We start from the raw sequence: 23,820 nt of genomic DNA, 5'->3' as shown, positions 1-23,820 counted from the left end.
AGAGCCTTTTGCATTTTTATGGCACCTGACGGCCATCATAGCTTCAGGGAGAAGAATTCGTTGGTTGCAATCTGCAGCCTCACAGCTAGATGCCACTAAATCCTACAGACTGCGCCTTTAATGTATCCAGTGCTGTCAGGATGTAAAGAAAATGTCAAGAAATATAACAAAAAATGCTTCAGAAATACATTGCTTACCCTACCTTTAAATTCAACTACACAACCCTTTGATTTTACTCCACGGCCCTCTTTGATGTAGAGTAGCATAAAACATGGCCCCATAAAACATTCAAGGGCACAATTAATAAATAATGTAAAGATGGATTTGTATTTAATAATTAATAGCTAAATGTGTTTTCTCTTTATGTATTATCTGCCGTGAGTTTTTTGTAAGGATTATTTTGAAAATCCACTCATTTGTGCCGTATGGTGTATTCTTGATTGTCAAATAGCGAGTGAGAATGTCTTGGCAGTAATTTTAATGATGGCTGTGCATGACCTACATACTGATCCAGCTCGAGAGCCCCACATCCTCTCAGTGGTGAGAGCGTCTGCATTCACTCACGGAGGGAGATAGCAGTCTCCAAGATTTGTCCTTGTCACACCTCAAATCCCCTTTATTCCCCTGACATCCAAATCACACGTCCCCAATGTTACAGTTCTAAAGTCATTTGTCAGGTGTATTTGGGTTTGCTAGCATAGAAATGTCAACAGGAAGCTGAGCTATTTTAAATATAATTGGTACAAAGCAGAAGGTTCTTGTTGGAGGTAAACTATGTGAAATTGGCTCATTATCTTTCCCCAGATTGTGTGGTGCATATATATGAAGAGGCAAAAAAGTTGATTGATTCACTCAAATATCTTACCCATATTTTTCCTGTGATGTTTCTTTACATGGCTCAACTGTCAGGTTAGTCAACTAATCAGGACATTGTGTACAATTGTGTCCTGATGTTAACTGCTAAACTGAACCACAATATATGGACATCATACATTATAAAATATACTGTACCATATCCATGCTGTTGCAGAGGTGCTATTTGCTTTGCAGCAGTAGCAACTATGTCTATACTCAAAGTGCTGAGCTGCGCTTGGCAATGAGAGTGACTGTCATACTTAATACTTAATACCTCATTTCTCTACATTTGTACTGAAAAATATGCATTTCATTATTACACTAAGCTGAGAATTTAATCAGGCAATGTTCCACCCCAATGAACCTAATGAGATGTATTTGATCAGGCCTTTTAGCCAACAAATGCCATCATATATCAAAGTGTTTTATTGAACTCCATCAGCATAATTGGGAAGCTGTAGATTGAACAGGTACGGTGGACATCCTGGCAACAGTGTAGTCTAAAAATACTGGCAGTGGAACACAAGATGGGAAAACTGTTTTTTTTTTTTTTTCGTTTTTTTAAAGTGAGAAAAACAGTATGAAGGTCACTTTGGGTGAGCAATCCCCCTTAGTGCATAAGGAGAGACACTGCTTCAATTTGTAGGTCAGACATGTTGTCAGATATCAGCATGACATGTTTTATTCACTCATGCCTCATGTCTCATCACCCCAGATAGTCAATACCCTACGTCTAGATGCTCCATTTCCTGTCTCTGTCCGATCCTGCACAGCCCATCTTTTGATCTCTACATTTAAAAGCCGCACTTGGCTGATGCAAGGCCGCTTTGTGAGTCATACAAGGTGGACAGACTAATGTGATATCACTTTACATTTTTAAAATAGATCCATTCAAGAGAGCCTTAAAGACAACAAAAGGCTGATTTTGCAGTCACTTTGTTTTTCCTTTTTAGATTTCAGTGTTTCCTTATCTGTCCAGTCCTGCACATGTCTCGGAATGTCACCAACATCTGTTTGTTAAAACCATGAGAGATAAAATGATTTCACATGCAGGGCCTAACTCTATAAACCATAGGGAGTCAATAAGAAAAGTCCTGAACTGGCATTCATACATTACAGTGGTCAACTAATATAAATAACGGCAGGTTGCTGTGTAAACTGAAACACTATTGTGCAAAACATACCAGAACATGATGGTTTCGCTTTATGAAATGGGGATCAACACTTACCAAATGATATGCTTACACTGCATTACATTCATACCCTTCTGTCAGTAATCAGTCGGTTACTTCTTTAAGCTAAGGTCATTTCCATTTATTCATTTCTTACACACTTTTGTATGCGAGGTTGAAGAGAAAAGAAAATCGACATTTTATAAAAGCTTACCGTTTTAATGTTGTACATTTTTTGTACCCCAAAATCAGTGAGGATGGCATTTCAAGGTTTGATAAACACTCTTCCCCCAGAGTTCCCCATGGCTTGTGAAACCAAGAACAGCACAAGACAGTTCTCAACAAATACAAAACCCTGCTTTACAATGTTTGTTAGTTATGCTGAAAACAAGGGAGAAGAAAAGGCAGAGTTTACCAAACCAACTTGTAAATAGAGACTTGAATGCTTTTGTGTTACCAGGTGTGTCCTTCACATTATGGCTACCAAGTGTCACACTATTCACCACACGTATGTATCTCTGCCGGGTAGCCTTAAGAAACATAAAGCTACATTTGGCCAAAAACATTTAAGCGGATGTCATTAATTCAGTAATAACTTGGCATGGAACTTTTTTTTAAGCATTTCACACTTGACCTTTATAATATGATTGTCAAGCATATTTTTTATATATTTCAAATATTCGTAATGTAGTTGTCTCATTTTGTATAAACAAAATGGTCACAGTTTCCCTTATATAGCCCTTGCTACAATGTAATATATGGAGTAATGATGAGTAATGATAACAGCACACTACGATTTTGCACTACAGTTACAGTTGGGGTGGGTTAAGGGTATGGTAGTTCAAAGGTTCAATGTGCTTTTTCACATTGATAACTAGTATGTTGGATGGTACTGAATGGCACTGTTACAATGTAATAAGGGCTATGTAATACAAACTGTCACCAAAATCACAATGGAGATTTTATGGTGGTGTTGTCTTTTGAGTTGACATGTATTTTATCTGTGCTTATACAATACATGCACGCTAATAGGCTCACCAGCCCATGAACATCTTTTTAACATTAGCATACAACAAGTGCATTGCCCTATGTACATAGAAATAACAATGTACAAGAAACCACAGACAAAAAAAACAGACCCGAATAACAATCTGCCTTTTGAGTTCTGGCTTACACAGAAAATAAAGTGAATTGTACTCAGTTTTAAACAATCTATTGCCCATACAAATCCACATACACATGAGTTCCAGTAGTTCCATCCAGGTGTGCATTTTTAGGAACCTGTTGATGGAAATCTTAAAACACTGAGGGGTTGGCTTTTTTTTCAAGATATTTATATCTCTATTAATAATCACATAATGAGCTGCATGGCTTCAAAGAAACTGTTCATTCAGCTCTAACGTTGTTCTTACATCATTTTCATATTGATTTTACGGGGCCCGTCAGTTGGACTGCTGTCGCCAGCATCCGTCCTCCTAGGTACATATTCAATCTCAATGTTTGGCTTTGCGTTGCCTTTCCCTCGGCTCCAGAGGAAGAGGAGAACAAGACAAAAGAGCACAACGCCGAGGAATGAAATAAATCCCATCGTGGTGGCAATGATCAGAGTTTTCACGTCAAATGGGAAGGGCACCATTCCTGTGGTGGCATTGGCTCCACTGTCACTGGGCTGATTGTAAATGAAGGCTAATGTTTTATTTGGCTGATGGGGCCAGTTGGGGGAATAGCTCTGCACATGCAAGTGGGCAAGCCGGGTGTCATTTCCCCCTGCATTGCTGGCGATGCACGTGTATGTGCCATTGTCTTGGATTTGGGCATAGCGCACCTCCAGGGTGCCATCCGGGGATACGCTGAGTCGCCCAATGGTTTTGATGGTGATGAACTGCTTCCGTGGCGTTTGCCATATGGTCACCGGGGCTGGATCACCGTCGGCTTGACATGCAAAATGAACCGTGGTTCCCTCATCCACAAATTTGTGCTGGGCCTTGCGGTCCCGGATCTTTGACTTAAGGCAGGTGAAATACTTGGCTGGCAGAACGTCAGGGAAATCCTTGAATTCCTTGCCTTGCACAAACTCCGGCGAGGCGCACGTGGGCTGCTGACGATTAAAGTTGAGCCTCCAGCGTCGGCGAAACACCCACAGGAGACGGCAGTCGCAGGCCAAGGGGTTATCATGGAGCGCTAAGGTCTCCAGGTTGCCCACTGAGTGAAAGGCAGATTCCTCTAAAGTGCTGAGGATATTGCTTGACACGTTGAGAACTTTAAGGTAGTTAAGCCCTCTGAAGGAGTACGGCTCGATCGTGGCCAGTCTACCCCCTACCAAATGAAAGGCCTGAAGCCTGAGCAGGTGGTGCAGTAGGTTCCCTTCAATAGTATGAATAGGATTGAAAGACAAAGTGAGAGTGCGAAGGTAAACTAGGTGGCGAATAGCCTGATAAGGGACGGCTGTGAGATTGCAGTGGGTGATTGACAAGGTAGTGATGTTGAGCCCATAGAGAGACTTTGGGGTCATAGTATCCAGGAGTGGCCAGTGTGCTATCTCCAGCACCTGTAGGCGATAGAGTTTCCAGAAGGAGTGATCCCGAATGGCATTGATGTTGAGATGCCGCAGCCTCAGTGTCAGCAGGTTATGGACATGGCTTAAGGCCTCTTTGGGCAGAGAGGTCAAGTTACACTTCTCTATGGTGAGCTGCTCCAGGCCACTGAGGCCATGGAAGGTTCGGTGGGAGATGAAGACCAGGTCGTTGTCTCCCACCTCCAGCGACTTCAGGTTGTACAGGTCCTGAAACATGTAGTCCAGCAGAATGACAATCTTGTTCTCGCTGATGTCCAGATGGGTCAGGTTGCTTAATCCTGTAAAGACACCCAGCTGAATGAGCTTAAGCTTATTGTTTCGCAGGCCCAACGTCCGCAAGCCATAAAGATTGTTGAAGGCTCCCGGCTCAATGACGGAGATTATGTTCTCATTCAGCTGCAGCTCCTCCAGGTGGGGATAGTTGATAAACTCCTCTGGATTGATGGTCTTCAGGCGGTTTTTGCTGAGGTCTAACAGTCGCGTCTCGATGGGGATCCCTTCGGGGAGCGCTATGAGCTTACGCCGATGGCACGCGACTGAGCGCTCCTGGCCAACGCACTCACAGCGAGACGGGCAGCCCGTGGCAGAGCCGGAGAGCACGGTGCCCAGCATCAGGATCAGGATGGGCTGCCAGCAGGCCACCAGGTAGTTGGACCCCCCTGCCTCGCCAGCCGCCATCCTGCTGGTTACCTGCTGAGATGCACAGAAGAGATGTCTTGTCATGCATACTTTTTAAGAGAATATTTAACACATTTGACCTAGATGCACAAGCCACATTAGAAATGGTTCACTTCACATATGAATGTGAAGTATGAAAGTATGAAAGTATGAGTATGAGTATGAATACTCATTGTAATAAGTAAGAAGGTGAAAACTGATAAAACTCTACAGTATCGAAAACAGAGACACATGATTGATATAATGCTTGTACACTTGAGTACCAAAAAAAACATATTGGTGGAAGAGGAAATAAGATGTCCTCCATTCCAGCATTCATAAAATGTCTGCTCAACAAAATCTTCACCACAGGTGGAAGTGTTATGACATTTTGACAGGAAAAAATATATTTTCCTTAACAGTAAGTGGCAAAGCTGATAATCCACCAGTGTGCAGAGGGGAGCGCAGTCATGTGAAAAAGTAAGTCAGCGGTTGTGCCTGTTGTACTCCAATGTACAGTGGATCATTGCATCAGTGAAACATCTGCTTTGTTGATGTTGACCATACAACTACATAAACCAACATAACTCTACAAGTCTATCTATCCATCTATCACTCAGCAATCTCAGGGCAAGGAGCATGGTACACTCAATGTCATTAGACTGTCATTTCATCCATGTCATTTTCTGATGTCATCATGTTCACAGATCTCTTCTTGGTTTTAAAGAGTGAAGTTCTGTATTATCACCATTATATTTAACCAATAGAGACTAAATATCTTGTGTGCTTTGTAGACATATTTAAGTATTCACTTTGATGTTCCAGTTATTCGGTTGTTCTTTCCAGGTCAATTGTCTATTTATTTAACACAATATGAGAGATGGAAGATCCCAGCTCAGGGCAGACAGAGCAGCAATCTGATAGCAGAAAAACAGAGGTCTTTATCGTGTAACTGTCAATATGACCTTTGAATGAAACAACAGACCTATGGAAACACGAAGACAAGTTGGCAGAGCACCTTTGAACTCTTTAACATGCGGATGCCTTCCCTCCAAAATGTTTTGTTGCCAGCCATCATGATGAAACGTTTTTAGAGCACCGAAAGAAGGATTATTTACTGATGAGGTTGCAATTAATGTCCTCATTGATCTGGTCTCTGGCATTTTATCAAGAGCACCAGGTACTATGGATTTGTTTTTGATACTGCTTCGCCATGCTTTTCCAAGCTGAGGGAGGGGAGGGGCGGGGCGCTTTAAGGGTAATTGTGCATGATAATAAAAAGACAACACCCAGCTGTGAAGCAGTAGCTGACATGCTTCTCCCTGGCTAAATTCTGCAAAAAGCCAAGATGAAAAAGGCCTGAACGCAGCAACATGTCCACCTGGCCAGCTCTGAGTTGCTGCAGAGGAAAAGCCACCTCACCCACTACTTCATCTCAGCCCTTTTATTGCTTCATTGCTTCAAAGGAGAGAGAGAGACAGAGAGAGAGACAGAGAGAGAGACAGAGAGAGACAGAGAGAAACAGCTTCTGTGCCAGACCTGCATAGAGACTCATAAGATGGATGAAACCTTGCCTGCCTGCCTGCCTGTCTGTCTGTCTGTCTGTCTGTCTGCCTGCCTGCCTGCCTGTCTGTCTGTCTGTCTGTCTGTCTGCCTGTCTGTTTGTCTGTGTTTCCTTGACTTGGAATGTTGTGATGTAATCAGCACTCACACCTGTGTGACTCACTAAATCGACATGAATTAGGACCAAGTGGTGACTGCTTGTTCAGACGTCTGAGTAATTCTATTCAAATGACTCGTAGCAGCAGATGGAAAGAGGGTCATGACGTCAAAAGGGAAGGATGTCGAAGTCATAATGAATTCATAAGCCATCTCCTCTGAGCCCAGGTACAGTGACATACTACGCATGTACGGGATCACACCGATGAGACTGTGGTGAATCATAAAATGGAAGGGGAAAGCAAGATGGATGTGTCTCATTGCAATAGTCTATATGTTATTGGAGCCATTTGTTTCCATTATTTAATAGCTCTATGTTAAGGTTCAAGTATTGGTGAAGGCTTTTATCACTGGTTACAGAAGTAAACAGTCGTACATGAGAGCATCTTGTTTTTCAAACAGCCCTAACACGCCATTTAATTGCAGCTTATTTTTTCTGTTTACCAAAAAATATATTTGATCAAATATCTTGGTGAAGAAGCTAACCTTTTGGCTATGAACACTACATTATTATTGCATTCTGAGACTCTCATTACAATTCAATTACAAGAATTATGCTATAAGTGCATGTGAGTTCTAATGGACTGTAGAAGCTGAATAAAACAATTTAAGTGTGGCATGCATGCAAAAGAAGCACAATACAATGTACAATAAAATAGACAATACAATCCCAGCAACCGTCTGTTTTGCATTTTTCACCACACTGATCTGTGGGTCATTGCTCAAGATTGCAGTTCAACACACACATATATTTTGTTGCTGCCATTTGCGCTACAGTTCAAGTGGTGACACTCCATAAGCTTCTTTTTGTGGGTATGTCTTCTGAAAAGGTAAAACAGGGCAGCGGATGCTTGCAGCATACTGGGAACATTTCACATCAAAGAGCCAGTGACACAGTGGTGTCAGTGAAGATGTTCCAATCACGTATAGAAGTGTCTCAAGATGTTCAGCTCTGCGTTGTATAAACTCACCTTAGCTCTGTCATGATGCTTTTATCTATTAAGGTCTGTTTGGGTTGGATCAAAAACGAGCTGTTCAAAACAGTCCAAGTGTTCCCAAGGAGAACACTGAGAGCATGTAATCCATAATCTCCCCCTGAACTAACACCCACCTCCAATTCTCCAATCCTCGAAAAAGCCTCCACGATTTACATATCTGCCATAAAACAGAACAAAGGAGAAATCATTTCTCCAAGTTCATCTTTTCACCTCAGAGTGAAAGTAGGTGCAGTGCATCTCTCAGAATGGATTTCCGAGTGAAGTTGGATAGACATTACCTGGTTTATAAGAGTAACTAATGGCAGGCGATTCTGTGGCATTGATTGCAATGCCCCCTAGGTGGTCATGATTGCCTGCTTCCAAGACAGAATACTTTTCCTTCCCTCTGAGTGGCAGACTAAAGCAGAAAGATGCAGACATCATTTCAGTAAATTCATTTCAATTTACTTTTAAATGGAAAAATCTCAGCACAATCATGTAGTTCTTCTGCGCACTACGTAGATTCCACAGGGTTAAACCAGTGACCTTTGACAGTATATCACTGATAATTAATCCCAGGCCTCTATTTCAATATTTGGGCAGTTGCTTTCCAGCGTTGAAGAATGCACTTGGCCTCTGTAATTCGAACTGAGTCAAGACCATTCTAATTTCATTACAACCGACCCACAAGAGGCTTCTACAACAAACCCAGCCGGTGCAGACTGTGTGTTTACAGTGAGGCATAAACAATATGCAAATGTATTTATATTGTATGCTGATGGCAAATGCATCATCCTCCACCACATCATTCATATACGCCATCAGCACTGTACATTTTGCCACTGCAACATCACATGTTCATACACAGTCTCCTGTGAGATCAAATGCATGATTTGTCACCAGGCATTCCATTTCACGATTAGCATTCAAGATCAATAACGGGATCTCAAATATGTAATCGTGTTTGGGCTGACGGATAAGGAGCGTTTCATCCACATGACCATATTCTTCCCCGAAACCCACCTCTGCTGTGTCTCAAAGCTGCGTCTGCTGCAGATGCCAGACAGCGTGCACTCATTAGTGGGAACTCAAGCTCCGTGTTCCCCTCGGTGTATAGCCTGTATCATCCAGTTCTCCCTTTTCTGGTGGCCATTCGCACCGGTAGCGCCATCTTTAAAACGCGAACAATTCATGCATGTATATCGTTCATTTAAAAGGGGAAAATAATCACTTTTAGATGCTGCTGCTGTTGTTCCACTGTTAAAGGTGAAATAGATTACCTGCAGAGAGGACAACATGAGAATCGCAATAAGATGGAGAGGTGCTACACACTAGAGGCTGGTTCTCATCTGTAGCACTTAGCACACGCTGGGCTCTCTACCATAGGACTACAGCAAATCAATTAGCGCTCCCACTGTAAAAAAAAAAACAGTTGCATTTATGTTCCCAGCAAACTTATAAAGGCAAGGAACGAATGACTAATGTGAGACCTTTAAATGTGCCAACTCAACATCCCTTTTTTTAAAAACTGTCACAAAAATAAAAAATTGGGATACTGGAGCAGGTCTGCATAATTTATTGCTATTTGACACAGGCATGTGAAATATTGCTTGATTGATTTTTATTTCATGTTGTACTGCACATCAGCTTGAACACTCAGTGTGATATCCTTCCCCTCAAACAGAACAGGAAAAAAATGTAATTCAACCCAGAGAGCTCATTTCATCAGGATGGCTCTCTACTCACTCCCTCTCTCCCCTTCCCTCTCTCTCTCTCTCTCTCTCCCCTTCCCTCTCTCTCCCTGGTGGTAACCTTGAGCACAGTGCACAGTGCACCACTGTTGCTCCTGTCTCTCCATTACTCATAAATTAAAGCAACAGTGCAAATTTAGTATCCCTGGAGCCACTGATTTTTCTGAAGGGTGTGATAGAAATGTTTTTCTTTTCTTTTTATAACGCTCTGTCCTCATCACATACTATTTTTCATTTGTTTATATAGATTTGATGGGGCATACAATAATTAGTTTGTTCCAGGACTCAGATTATACACACTTCCCTACCTCTGGCTCAACACACTACTTGAATACATCACAGAGAAATGTAGTGTAGTCTTCCATGAGCCTTCCCGAACGAGAACGTTTGCTCTTCTCTGCCATTTTGTAAACATGTCAGTTGTGATTGTCTGAAAATCATACTGTTTCTACATCAGTTCTTACACTTCACGCATGTGTGAGTTGTACTGTTCTGAACCATACTGCTTTTACTTCAAACATAAGAGTTCAATACTCTCATCGGGTTTCCCAAGGGACCACACGCCTGGCGAAAAAATGAGTATTCAAAGGTTCATCATATCAAAAGGTGCTGGGGGGAAATGACATGGTGCCTGGTGCACGTCTGCCACAAAGAACATGAGAACAAGTGAAGAATGCCTGTCAGCAGTACTGAAGCACAGATCCAGTGGTGGAAGACTGACTGAGGGGCACAGCACTGCTGAGCTGGGAAACCTCTGCAATGCTCTGAGGGCCTTTCTCTTCCTGCAGTTCTCTGGGACGGTACTCTGGGTTGAAATGAAAAAGGAAAGCTTCATCATTAATATCTATCAGTCTAACTATGATGTCTCGAATCTCACTGCCTCTAGATGGGGTATCTACTGCTGCTAGATGCTGTAATAATGTTGTTGTTCTAAATGCAACTCTCTAACTGCTTGCTGCCCACATTTAGTTGTTCAAGAAATTATAACATAAATGAATGAGGGCCTAAAGGTGACTATTTTCCTTTCTACATACTCCAATTCTTAACATGGTCATAACTCTTCATATGTCCATCACTCTGCTTTTATTATTTTAACATATTCATGACTCTTTCACTATATTCAGGAGATGTGGACTTTAAAGATCTGTGTCTGATTTGTGGGGTACGCTATCATGCCAAGACGATTTGACACCTTCCTTAAATTAAGGCATTGCATAAATAATCAATGGACTAAAATATTTACAAAATCTACTCAAATCTTTTGATATTTGTTTGCATGTACAATTGACTTCTGTGGGTGGGTTAGACACGTACAGAAATGATGTCCGTTCGGTCGTATAACAAATACCTCAAGTGGCTGACAAGAAACTGGTCTGTGTCAGTTATATCACTGGATACCACTCCTTTGGATGCATGTCAGAGAATTACGGTACAAATGTACTGATCATTCAAAGTGAAGCATATGCATAATGTAACTGCAATGTTGCAGTGTTCAGTGTTGTTGAAAAGATAGAGAAAACAAGCCTCTAAGAGTACACTGTTACACATTTCCAGTGAAAACATTACGTTGCTGGAAACTAGTACTGTATCGACATAGTATTGACAGTAAGAAGATGGCTGCTGAAAAAAAAAAAACGTTTTATTTTATCTCCAGTAAATAACCAGAGGTAATCACCCTCAACAGGATTGACCTCAAGTCAACAGGAAGTCACGTCATGTCATACTGATTTTGAATCTATATCAGGAATAAGTCTACTGTAAAAAAAAAAACGAACTAACAAACAGCAGTATCTAACTCTCTATCAGTATCTATCTGGCAGACATTGGCTAATAAATCATTGTAATATTGTTTTACACTGAGCTACTGTTTAATTTCTTAAAGTACCAATACGAGTACAGTAGTATACAGAAAGGCTGCAAATGATTGAGCCTCAAACCATTAGACCCTCCAATGGTTCTCTCTCAGTGTACTCGCTCAAGGACATGACAGTGGGAGTGCGGAGGTTATCAATCCCAGTTTACAACACAATGGAGTGTGCTTCTCCTTAAACGAGTCTTGAACAGTATCATTGTGCAGAACTGCTTTGGAGTTGGCCATTCTAACCATTTTGGCTAGACATCTGACACTTTTGGTGACTTCACATTTGCTGGTTAACCAGCCATCTTACTTAATTTTTTGAATGAAATACTTTGGTACATCATGGTATATATCATGTTGTGGCTATATCCCTTTTGTCCAATGCATTTGTGATTGGCATTGGAGCACATCAGGTAACTTTTCTAAACACAGTCCTGTTAAGAAAAACATAATGTTACAACATTTGTCAGAATTGGTTTTATGATCTGTGATAGTACTGTAGTACTGTTATGCAGAGAATTATTGTCAATCACAATTGCACTGTGGGGAAATGTAACCTATTCAATGGGAATGTTATAAGGAAATCAAATGAACCATTTGGAAAGTCAGGCCTTTTTTGTGTGATTAGCTCATGAATTATAATGTTCTTTTGTGGATAATTTCTTTTTGGTGTCAGAAGTAATACTGTGAATGATTATATAACCCTTTAGCTGATGCTTAACATACATTTTTATCAGGATGCTTTCTGGGTATTGAACCTATGGTCCTTTACCAGCTGAACTACATGAATTCACACAATGGAAAGCACACAATGATATATTAACAAAATATTAAATAAAATAATAGATTCACTTTGGAAATATACTGTCACATTAGGCACAAATAGCCTCTGTTTAAGTTTAAAGTAAAAAAGGCCATGACATTTGTTATTATTTGTACATTTTAAAGAATTTTAATATTATAAGCTATTTCATTCTAAAGTTTTGTTGAGGCACTTCACAAGTCTACCCAAGTCATTTTAAAAAGGTACTATCTATTTTTTGCAGCTTTTCTTGTGCTCTTTTTATTCACTTGTGTTGACATCTTAAGTGTGAAGGCTGTTTTTGTATCTCAAATTCATGACAAGATATTGGGATAGCAATCAGCCAGTCATTCTGTAACAGGAACGGAGCATAGAGGTCGTGGGTTTGATTCCTGAGAGATGCATACTGATGAAGTATGCAAGCTACTTGTACTTTCACTTTGTTAAATAAACTAGACTGCTTAGTTCATAAACTGAAATGTGAGCACTGTAGCTTCTTTGGGATGTCAATTCTACATATTTTACACCTGTAAACACACTGGCACCTGACCAGCCGTATCTCTTCATGTATTGTGACTAGATATAGAAGAGCATTTAAACACATATGTGGCAGTCAAAAACACCAGTACTGCACCATAATCAGACATACTCTATTGTCGTACAGCGTTATGCTGCTAACACCTTTGCACACGGGTCATGGGTCAAAGCAGAGAATTATTAAAGGTTCTGACCACTGACCTGATTTATTTATCTTAAAGAACTTTTTATTTTTGATATTTTCTTGCTTTTCCATTTCAATTCAAATCAATTGTAATTGCAATTGCAATGTAGTGCTATTAGAAATTGACAATGCACTTTATATAGGGCTGAATCCACTGGAGCAAGCCTTTCACAATAAAAGGTCATATTTTTCAATGCCATTGTGGGATACACAGTACTATGCAGGACATCAGTTCTACAGTAAGATACTGTTTTATTTATGTACAATTTCCCACAATGCATTGGTGATTTCCAGTGATGCACTACAAAGCAGCAGTACAATAATATACTATACAACTCACAGGAAATATAAAGGTGCAGATTTTACACACACTTCAAAGTCTATGTTTACTGATATTTCTCAATATTCTTGATTCATATTTCTTAATATTTGTCAATAATGTCTCAATAATTCTGTGCTTTAACACCATCCTTTGAGAGAACAGAAATCTGTGCCCATTCTAATGGTTAGAGCTGGATCTACAGGATTACGTGTGAAAATGAATCATGAGATAATTGTCAGCGTTATCTCATATATTTTCTATAATTGATGTGATCTATGGAAACAACCCTTATAAGGAGAAGGGCTTCTTATTTGATTTCATAAAAAAGGACTGCCTCAAGCCAGTGAATACATAATAATGTTCTACGTGTATACACAGTTTAGGGCTGAGTTCCAAACAAACATTTCAGTTGGAAAATGCTGTTGTGCTCTAGGATTTTGGGACAGGAACGTTGGGTTAAATATACCATAGTTCTCAAGTCTTAGGCATTGCATCATTGAGATGGCCATAAATCAAGTCTGAAACCTACGCTTCTTAAAAGTTAGGCACTGAATATTTTGTTCAGCTTAGGAGAAACCTGCTAAATACAATTTAAATCATGGAATATGAAGAGAGTTTGAATGAAAAGTTTTACAATATTTTAGGTACGGTATTCTGGCACTACCATCCATAGACCTGTTTTCTGCTTGTAACCACTTGTTTTTAATTTTCATGAACGAGTCCTTAGCCATCCACTATCAGCATGGAAACAGATTTTGCCTCTTGGAGAGAGCAATTTCTTTATCTGTGGTTCACATTTTATCAGTGAGGGTCAAATCAATAATTAGATGTTCTGCCTTGCTCATTACTCTTGAATGCTCCACATGCAACTTACTTAATGTTCAGCATTACGTCTGGAGATAATTGCAAGAACTGAAAGATGTGAAATGTGAAAGAATTTTTCTTTTTCTTTTCAATAGCATAACATTGTGACACAGAACTTGTTCTTTTATTTTGTGTGCTTTGTATAGACTGTGTTGTTTGGCTCTTTTGATCTTTCTTTTGACTACACAAGACTTGGGATCAAAGCTCAAGTTTTCATGAGCAGAGAAATAGAACAGTTCACAAAAGCACCCAGCGTACACCTTGATGTAGAAATGCTTAGAGCAGTTCTGACACATGTAGAGGACAAAAAAGTCACAAAAGGAAAGGCAAAATCAATATTGCTACTGTTACAAAAGGGTATGCCTATGAAATGCTCCATATTCTGATAGATATCCTCCATAACTGCATCCTGAATTGTTGTAAACCTCATGGCGGGTATTTAACATAATTAATGTCAGCATCTGGGTCATTGAGTCCATCTAGGATGATAATATTTATAAATGTTTCATTGGAAAGAAGTTAAAGTGGTTAATGCTAACTCTGAATGCCGTGGTCTTTAATGGAAAAGGTGACTTGAATCGCAAACCACCACCAGGATTACATTTCTCCATAATCATCAATTCATCAATCCAAACACTCTTTCTATGGAACGGGCAACATCTCACTAGTCTGTGGACACCTTGTGTTAGCTAATAAAAATACAAGATTGAATGAATATACAGATTCACAAACCTATGAACATACATTGAATAAAGCTATGCTGTGACACTAATACTCCCTGATGGACTTGCTTTGGATCAAATTGGATTAGGTTGCTATCTGACACAGTGCAAGCAAGAAGCAGATATGGCTCCAACATGGGTTGGGGGGGAGAGAGAGAGAGAGAGAGAGAGAGAGAGAGAGAGTGACCGTAGCCTCCCTCTCAGCCAGTGAGACAGTTGCTGCACATTACTGCCCACTGCTGTGACTTAATGTCTGTGGATTACAGTGCAAAGTCTGCATTTAAATATGCTTGGGTCAGGAAGACCATTTCTCAGACATGCACCCACTTGCACAGGCCCTTGGTTAAGCTGATGAGACACTTTCAGTACACCTATGTGAGACATCAGCCTCATAGTCGTTCATTAGATATGGAAGGTGTTACAATGTGTAGTCTCTTAGATGGGTTTTTGATGAATTAGCATTCACTGCAGTGAGTCCGATTGCTAGCCGCGCACGGTCTAATTGGTACCCGTTCCACCCGAGTCTGTCTCCAGCTCTCTGACAAGGTCTAATAATAATTCCATGAAGTGTTCCTCTTCTCTCATTAACACTCCAGAGATTCGCTCAAAAAATTTCACCGCAACCAGAGGGCTAAGCTGCTAATTATTCAAACATTTTCCCCCTCCTAAGCACACTGAGATCTTTGTTTGGGGGTTAATTGAAAAAAAAGAGAGAAATGAGTAAATGTAATCCTATAAGGAATGTCAGCCTGGCCGAGCTCCTATGACAATAACTGCAGGGGCTCCCATATAAAGCCAACACGAGTGAAATACCAAGAGTTGTATTCAAATGACAGCACATTCATTTGATCAATAATAGCCCATTCTGCATGTTTCTGCATCTCTTTTTTTTTTTTTTGGTGCACAGATAAACGGCTCCAATTGGTAGCAAATATTAAAAAAAAACCAATGAAATCATTCTCCCATCACAAAAAAACAATGAAATGATTCCCCCTCACTGTGCCGTTTCATTCTCCCCCATCCACCCCCCATTACACCCCGCCCCAAAGAGCCAAAGAAGAATGGGCTGGGGAAACACTTCCATCCCTCTTACATGTCTGTCTCATATTTTACATAAAGCTGTTTTTATGAAATTTTAATGGGGAGTCTGCGGCAGTGTAGTGACACTGTGACCTTCTGAATACATTTGTGGGAGGCAAGATTGAGTGGTCCACGTCTGATCTGCCTCCACGGCTCCCCTCACAGAGGCACTCTCTGTGCCCCCCGTGCCATGTGCCCACCGTTCGAAACAGCCCCTCATTCTGTGTGACAGAAATGAGCCATTACGCTGATATCCTCTGATTTCCTGCAACCCTCCACAGTGAGGCCCAGTTCACTTCCAATCTATTTGTACGACTCCTAACAACATGATAAGGCTCGCTCGTATTCACCCTTAACTCCCTTAGAGTGGTGCGGAATGAGTGGGATTGGAAACAGAGAGAGGGCACCCATGCAGGGGGGGGGGGGGGGTTGTCTGGAGGGAAAAAGAGAAAGCAATTTGGGAGTTGTAAAGTTTCTATAGTGAGAGGATCTATGGCAGGAGTGCTTATATGGAAGAGTGTATTGTGCACTACTGTGCCACAAGAGGAATGTTATCTCGTAGCAGCATCTTATCGTATTGAATCTTGGGTGCTATGTTGTTGGAGATACCAAGTGTCAGTTACCAATATCTGTTACCACCCAAGCTAAATCCTTTGTGAATGCAAACGCTATCAATAAACATTTTCAGGAAATGAAGTAATGTTTTGATTAGTACATACACGCAAAGATACAAATAGACAATATATATATATTTTTAAATAGACAAGGGATTCATCTCTGGAAGCTTTGGACCTGTGTGTTTTTTGTGTGTCTATTTTTAGACATCTTAACTCTGATATATGATTTGCCGATGCATCAGATGCAGCACAGATGCAAAAGCACACACATGAACATAACGGTTGACGGGTTTGAGCATGTTAGAATACGTTACAATGAGCAGGAAATGGAGATGAGTAATACTATGACTGACAGGTAAATTAGGAATATAATTGTGCAGTGCCTTGCTCCATCCAAAAAAGGAGAGACGCTAATGTTATACCATACAATGCAGCTATGATATTTTTAAATGGATCACTAACACATGCATGATACAAAATCTGTCAGATGTACAACTCAATAGAGAGACATTCTGGCAACTCCACACAAAATCCTACAGATGCCATTTTGAAGATCATCCAGAAAGTGTTTTTTTATTTTTTTTTTTTTATTAAGGTTTTTGAGGAAATGTCTTGACATGCTATAGGATGACAGCCTCAACACACACACATACACACACATATATAAACTCACACACATACACACACACACACACACACACGCACGCACACACACACACGCACACACACACACACAACACAGACACACACACACACAGACACACACATGCCCTTACACAGTAAACATTTGTATTCAAACATGAACACCTTACAGGAGCTGAATTTTCCTGCATACATGACCTTGGTGATTTTGAATCTAATGTCTAATATATATTGAGCACCATTATTCAGCATTTATCCTCTTGAATGTGAACCTTCTCTATCTTCCTCTCAGACACATATTTCTCCCTTGACAATTCCCGACTCCCATCTGAGTACGCTATCCCATCCCACCACTGTCCTGCTGAAAACGAGGCTTCCCACATTTGAGCTAATTGTAATCCCAATCATAAAGTCAGAAACTCCTTACCACAATCGTCATGCAGAGAATCCGACCGTTGGGCTATTCCATGCTGCCACGATTGGTGTTAAATCCAAATTGCCTTTGAGTGCTGGAGAGAGATTCTCGGGCCTTTGAAGACAGTCATAGGGAAAACCCCTAAAGACACAGGAACCATTTAGAAGGGAGCGCCAGCGGGGTCGGCTCCTCTAGATGCAGACATTGGGCTCTCAGATGGAGGATGGCATGTAAACACAGGCACACACGCTCAGATATGATCACATACATGCTGTACCTAGGAGACAGAGGCACAGAGTGAGCAGGAAAAGATGGAGAAGGAGGAGCCGCTACTGTGCAAGGTGGAGGGAGGAGCTGCAGCAGGGAGCGAGAGGGAGAGAGAGAGAGAGAGAGAGAGAGCGAGAGGGAGAGAGAGAGATTGAGGAGGGGTGGGGGCAAAGATGAGGGGGAGCGTTTTCAAGACTGGCTGGCAGAGAGGAGAAGAATGAAGGAGGGAGAAAGAGGGAGAGAGAGAGAGTGAGGAAGAGAGAGACCGGCTGCACAATACCGAAAACAGGGCCGATGGAACTAATGAAATTCAGTTCCCCCTGTACAGAGTGGGAGCGGCTGGAAGAGAGAGGGAGCCAGGGAAAATGGTGCAAATGGAGATGTGTGAAGCAGCTGGCGAGGAGAGGGTGATGGAGGAGAGCTGTGCTACTCTGTGCTGCTCTGTGCTGTGCTGTGCTGTGCTGTGCTGTGCTGTGCTGTGCTGTGCTGTGCTGCGCTGTGCTGTGCTCACTTGATTCAGACCCAGACAGCCCCATCAGACTGTCAGCACATGGTGATTAATGCTCCCTTATTATGCAAAATGCAGAACACAGCCATCATCAAAAGAGTGCCTCGCTGTAATGTGACAAACGGATGAGTCAAGGAGGTAAACAGGCACAGAGAATAAACAGCCGTCAGAGAGGAAAGGAGAAGAGCGAGAGAGAGCGCGAGAGAGAGAGAGAGAGAGAAAGAGAGAGAGAGAGAGAGATAGAAAGAGACAGAGAGAAAGGGTGGAGCAGAGATGTATAGCACAGTGATGGGGGCTGGTATGACAAGGTAGCAAGTGGAAGACTTGCAAGATGACACCAAGAGAAAGTCAATTCTGTGCAAGGTCACTCAATGGGGATTTTCTCATCCCCACTTAATCCCCGTCCAACTCCAACCCTGGCAATTCTAAATAACAAGCTGAATGCCAGCGCACCTCCACAGAAATGACACGGAACACAGATCAGTGAGATTACCAGGTGAGCAGAACACAAACAGCAAAGTGTAGGGAGAGGATGAGGATGAGACACTTGTAGTGGTGGCAGAGATAGGATGAAGAAGTAGCACAGTACCAGATGAAAAGACAGCTGGATATCAAGAACAAACAAGGGGATGAGGACTGTGAATAAACAACAGCTCTTCAGTTGAACGTTGTGTTATTTTATTCACTAATTGATTTACTTACTTATTTATTGTGCAGTCCTATTGTGGCAAGGCTTGTGAAGTTTTACCGGGGAGAGGATATGGATTTACATTGGCATGACTGGCCTCATTATGAGGGTGCTGAGAACACAGCCGGCCTTCGGAGACCCTGGCATTTTACCTCCCTCACTTAGATGCGTCATGGGTACAGGCTGTGGCAGCAGGTGGGAAATGACTTGATCGACCAAGACCTCACATCAAAGGCCTGCACTTTATCTGTTAGGCATGGCTGGATTTCCAGTGAATTTAATTTGCGAGTTCAAAAATTGCAGCAATGTAAGTCCAGGCATTTCGCATAGTGTGCTGGCAAGCACGAATGTGTGGAGTATGTGTTATATATGTCTTGGGTGGGTTTTTTTCCTACCCTGCTCCTTGTCTGCCCACTAAAATCACACTGAGAATGTTTCTGCATTAAATGTTCATATATACGAGGCCTGGACCACCTCCATTTGTAATGGCTGCAAATGCAAACAGAAGAATTTAGCAGACAGGGAAAGAGAACACTTCAAGCGAGTCTTACAAAACCATGAATTATGCAGCAGCAGCACCTGCAGACAGTCTTAATCTTGTGTCCACTAGCACACCAGATTCAAGATTCAAAGCAATCTGGTTTCAATTACCTTCTTAGCATTTTCCCTAATAATAAAGTCATGTGTATTCTCCAGAGATATTCCATCCCATTGGCCAATCAAAATGGTGTCGTTTTTTCCCTCGAAATAGAGTCCTCATCCCCTTGAAACATATGTCGACCAGTAGGAGGCCATGGTAATTCCAACGTTAACTGATTGCCTTTACAAACCGTCCTCATCATTACAAATCGCATATGTACAAATGTCCAAATATGCAGGTGTTGTTTTGTACAATAATTCTGAAGACAAAACACAACTGAGGTGATCATTTCATCAACTGAGAATGAACAAGGTCTGAGTACACTTGAGAAAAACACAATAGAAAATACAGAATCAAATAACCACCATTCTATGAAATGTTTTCATATTATTTTATTATATATATACATATATATATATATTTATAAATGACGCATTATTATTTTGTACCAAATTACATTGTTTTATATTATTTGGTGCAAAAAAAACCTCTTGTGGACATGTCAGACATACCTTGTTCATTCACGGTTGACTATATAAGAGTGTAAGGAACTCATTCATTATGCTGTCCATGCTCAAATTGAGTGTTTAAGCAAATTACACTTCCGTCCTTCCAGCAGTGTTTGATGAAACACTGCAAGACTCATTCTGACATTGAAATATTCCGTCACCTCATCTGTTCATCTTAGGGCCTAACTGCTCAGGGATATGACGGGTGAATACGGATGAAGAAATCATCGAAACTCTTGACAGCCGGCCTTTGGCTTGGACTTGTTGTGCTCTTGTCATTATGACCCAGGTCTGCTAGCAGCCACCGTTTGTTCCCAGACTGCTGCATCGAATGACATGAAAGGACGATGAATGGCTTCCCTACAAACTGAATGCAATGTCTGTTTCTCACAATGATAGTGTATTCACACATACAGTCTGTTTCTCCAAGGCTGAGCGATGATCATAGAGTTTAAGACACATTTCGATGTCTAAATACCTTAGTCAGTGTAAAACAACCAAATCCTGTTGGGTTTGTGTCATTTCTTTCAGCTAGAAAGGCTCACTAAAATGCAGCAATGTGATGCAAAAGAAATGAGGGATTCAGGCAACATGGAAGCTTATCAGTTAATGACAATGGAATGGTCATTGACATTTAGCCACTAAATGTCTCTTAATTTAAAGACTTGTTTATTATTTTTTTTAGCTCAATTGTCAATTTCTTGATTTGCTTTGTTGTAAATGTCAGTGTTAAATTGGATGTCAGACAGGAGACCTTTGAAGACAATGGCCATCAATCACATTATCTGGCAGAGTTGAGCACAGGATGTACATTTGGTTACTCACATAAGTAGCAACACATGTTTTACAACAGTAGCAACAGTCACTTGAAAACAATTATTCTACACAAGTATGTATATTTGATTCTGTGTGCTGTGGGGGGTATTACATGGTGCAATTGGTGTTTTTAAACAGCAGCTGGACTGCAGTATCTCATGGTCAACATAACTGTAAAGCATTATCAATACGGATAACACTGAGAGAGGAAGAGATGGGTATAGAAAAACACATATAGCAGGGCTATGATGTCTTGCGAGTGAGAGTTATCTTACAGTACAATCAGTCCTAGACATCCCCTACCTTTGTAGTATGTTGCACAAATAGTCCACTGCAGCTAGACTGCCTACAGTTTCCACTGGCACTATTCACACTTAAGTCTAAAGCATTTCTAGAAGTATCATGATGGTAAATAGAGAGCAGAGAGGAATCATGAGAAACTGTCTGTAATTAAGCGTGGCATAATTAAGTGTAAGTGAAATGATTCTTCCCAGGGGCACTTTAATACATCCTATGATTCCAGACGGGGAGCTGAATGGCCGCGGAGCTCAGCTCTGGCTACTCCAGTCAGCTCAGCACAACCTGAGAAGTTGGCTTAGAGTCTCCCGAAAACAATTCTGAAAAGTGGCTAAGATAATTACATTCAAGAGGAAAGCTAAGAGGGATCTGCTTAATTTATGGTTAGCTTTGTTCATTTAAATAATTCTAATGTGTGGCTGTGGGGCTATAGCTCCAGAAACTGATGGCAAACGCTCTTGCCAGGTGTTCTGGTTTTATTCCATAGCCCATTTACTTTGTATAGGTTACTGAGGTTGCCTGGCAACAAACCCAGTGTACCTTCTGCCTGACAACGTTCATAGCATACCGTCGACTACACAGCTAATCTCCATCACCCAATCAGTTATGGATATAGTTAGGAAATTGAGGATGGAGGAAGGCAAACAAACTCGAATGAATATGAAGATAAACAATGTTAATACAATTATGTTTATAAAAATCACACCCAAGGCCCTCTGCAGGGTTACATGCTGTTCCAGAGAGGTACAAAAGCAGAATAATTTGTAATGCAATTTATATGGGACTGAGCCATATAATCATGTTGTATAACTTGATTACTCATAGCCTGGTAACACTCTGCCAAAAAATAATGTAATGCATTTTTCTGAGGTGCTTTCATCTGCTATGGGTGGTTTTTTGGAGTAAAGAGGTTACTTAGAGAACAGAGCCTTTGACGACACGTTCGCTTCAAACATGGTCCTCCTGCCACGCGCATCCTCAGGGCTGGGGTGGCATATCATTCATGTGGCATCTGCAAGGCAACTGATAGTGATGAGTCATCCCTCTGGAGTCACACAGCCATTGGATCATGTTTTCAAAAACAACTGAACATTAACTCTGAGATGATCAGGTTGCAGTCCAAATCCATTATGATTCACAACTCTCCTGCTTGGTGTCGTCCCCTATAAATTAGTTATGAGCTCCAGTGGGGCTGCACTGCAAGCAGTTTGAACCAAAGACCTAGTTGGAAGGTGTTTGAGGCCAACTACAAAGTGGGCAAAAAAAGAAACTCCAGCAATATGTATATTTATCCGCTGGCCAGATGTCCCAGGAGCAGCTTTCTAAGATTTGCCAGTGCTGAATACTGCTTATCAACTGCACACAGCACTTCCATATAGAAAAAGTGCATTTCAGGCAGGGAAATGTTAACAAACGCATGGCACCTGAGCTGGATCATCACAATCACTAAAGATACAGAATGCTTATAATCCCTTTACCAATTTCAATAATTTCACCCTAACAACATTTATTAGTTTCACTGAAGTGATGTCAGAGGAATGGAGAAGATGATGATGCTGCATACTACATGCAGGGCAAGAAGAAACCAAAAGGAACATTTGAAACTTACCAAATACATACCAAAAAGCACAAGAGATGTCTACAAATATAACAGGTATACCCATTAAAACCATGTAATGGAACCTGAAGCTACAGCTAAGCATACACTTGCCAATCAACCAAGGCATGAAAATTAGATTTGTTTAAATCTTGGCTTACACTCCGTGCAGATAAAGCACCTCAGATTTGCTTTCTGCAAACCATAGCAACCCTAATGTCCCCAAAATCATTTCCCCCTCACAGCCCTCTGTGAAAAAGGCAGATTTGACAAACATGAAGCCTCTAGGCTGCTAAGCAGGGGATTCTCCTCCACATTCATATCGATTACAGTGGGTTTTTTAGATTTGGAGTCTTCTCTCTAATAAATGCTTATGTTAGTTTGCTATATACTGCACCTCCCTAAGTGATGGCACCACTTTGATGCTATCGACCCGCAAAATCAACACAGTCGAAAACGGTGTTAAGTGGAAAGGAGACCAAATAGCTCCTGTGTGCCTGTCAGCTGTATGACTCATAAATGTCTTTCGCCTGAGATGCACGGAGCACCAAGATCCACTGGAACACGCCCAGACAGATTCCAAACAAGATGGTTCAACATGGAATATTACTTATCAGGGTCTTCCATACAATTTCAAATTGGTGTGCCCTTCTGTGCTTTCTGACTGATTCAGCACAGGCATAAGAGGAAACAAGAAAACAACAATCTCATCCGGAGCCGTCCTACAAGGCTGGGCATGGTTATATATC

The 23,820-nt window shown here is 41.2% G+C and overlaps 1 protein-coding gene across 2 annotated transcripts; it reads right to left on the bottom strand.

Annotated features, from left to right (window-relative positions):
• Positions 1–2,019: 2,019 nt before the first annotated feature.
• On the bottom strand, positions 2,020–18,104 carry lingo1b (leucine rich repeat and Ig domain containing 1b). 2 transcript variants are annotated; one of them, XM_031569666.1, is made up of 2 exons: positions 17,762–18,104; positions 2,020–5,295 (listed from the first exon to the last, which is right to left on the bottom strand). In XM_031569666.1, exons 1-2 carry the CDS (start codon positions 17,771–17,773, stop codon positions 3,436–3,438), a joined length of 1,872 nt encoding a protein of 623 aa, XP_031425526.1. In that variant the 5' UTR covers positions 17,774–18,104; the 3' UTR covers positions 2,020–3,435. The 2 variants fall into 2 exon arrangements, with proteins under 2 accessions (XP_031425526.1, XP_012670281.2); XM_012814827.2 differs by having other exon boundaries at positions 2,020–5,292.
• Between the last annotated feature and the right edge of the window lie 5,716 nt (positions 18,105–23,820).

This window comes from Clupea harengus, chromosome 6 (assembly GCF_900700415.2).
Source record: "Clupea harengus chromosome 6, Ch_v2.0.2, whole genome shotgun sequence".
Lineage (NCBI taxonomy): Eukaryota > Metazoa > Chordata > Actinopteri > Clupeiformes > Clupeidae > Clupea > Clupea harengus.
Note: the sequence above shows the minus strand (reverse complement) of the source record. Positions and strands in the feature narration are given on the sequence as shown.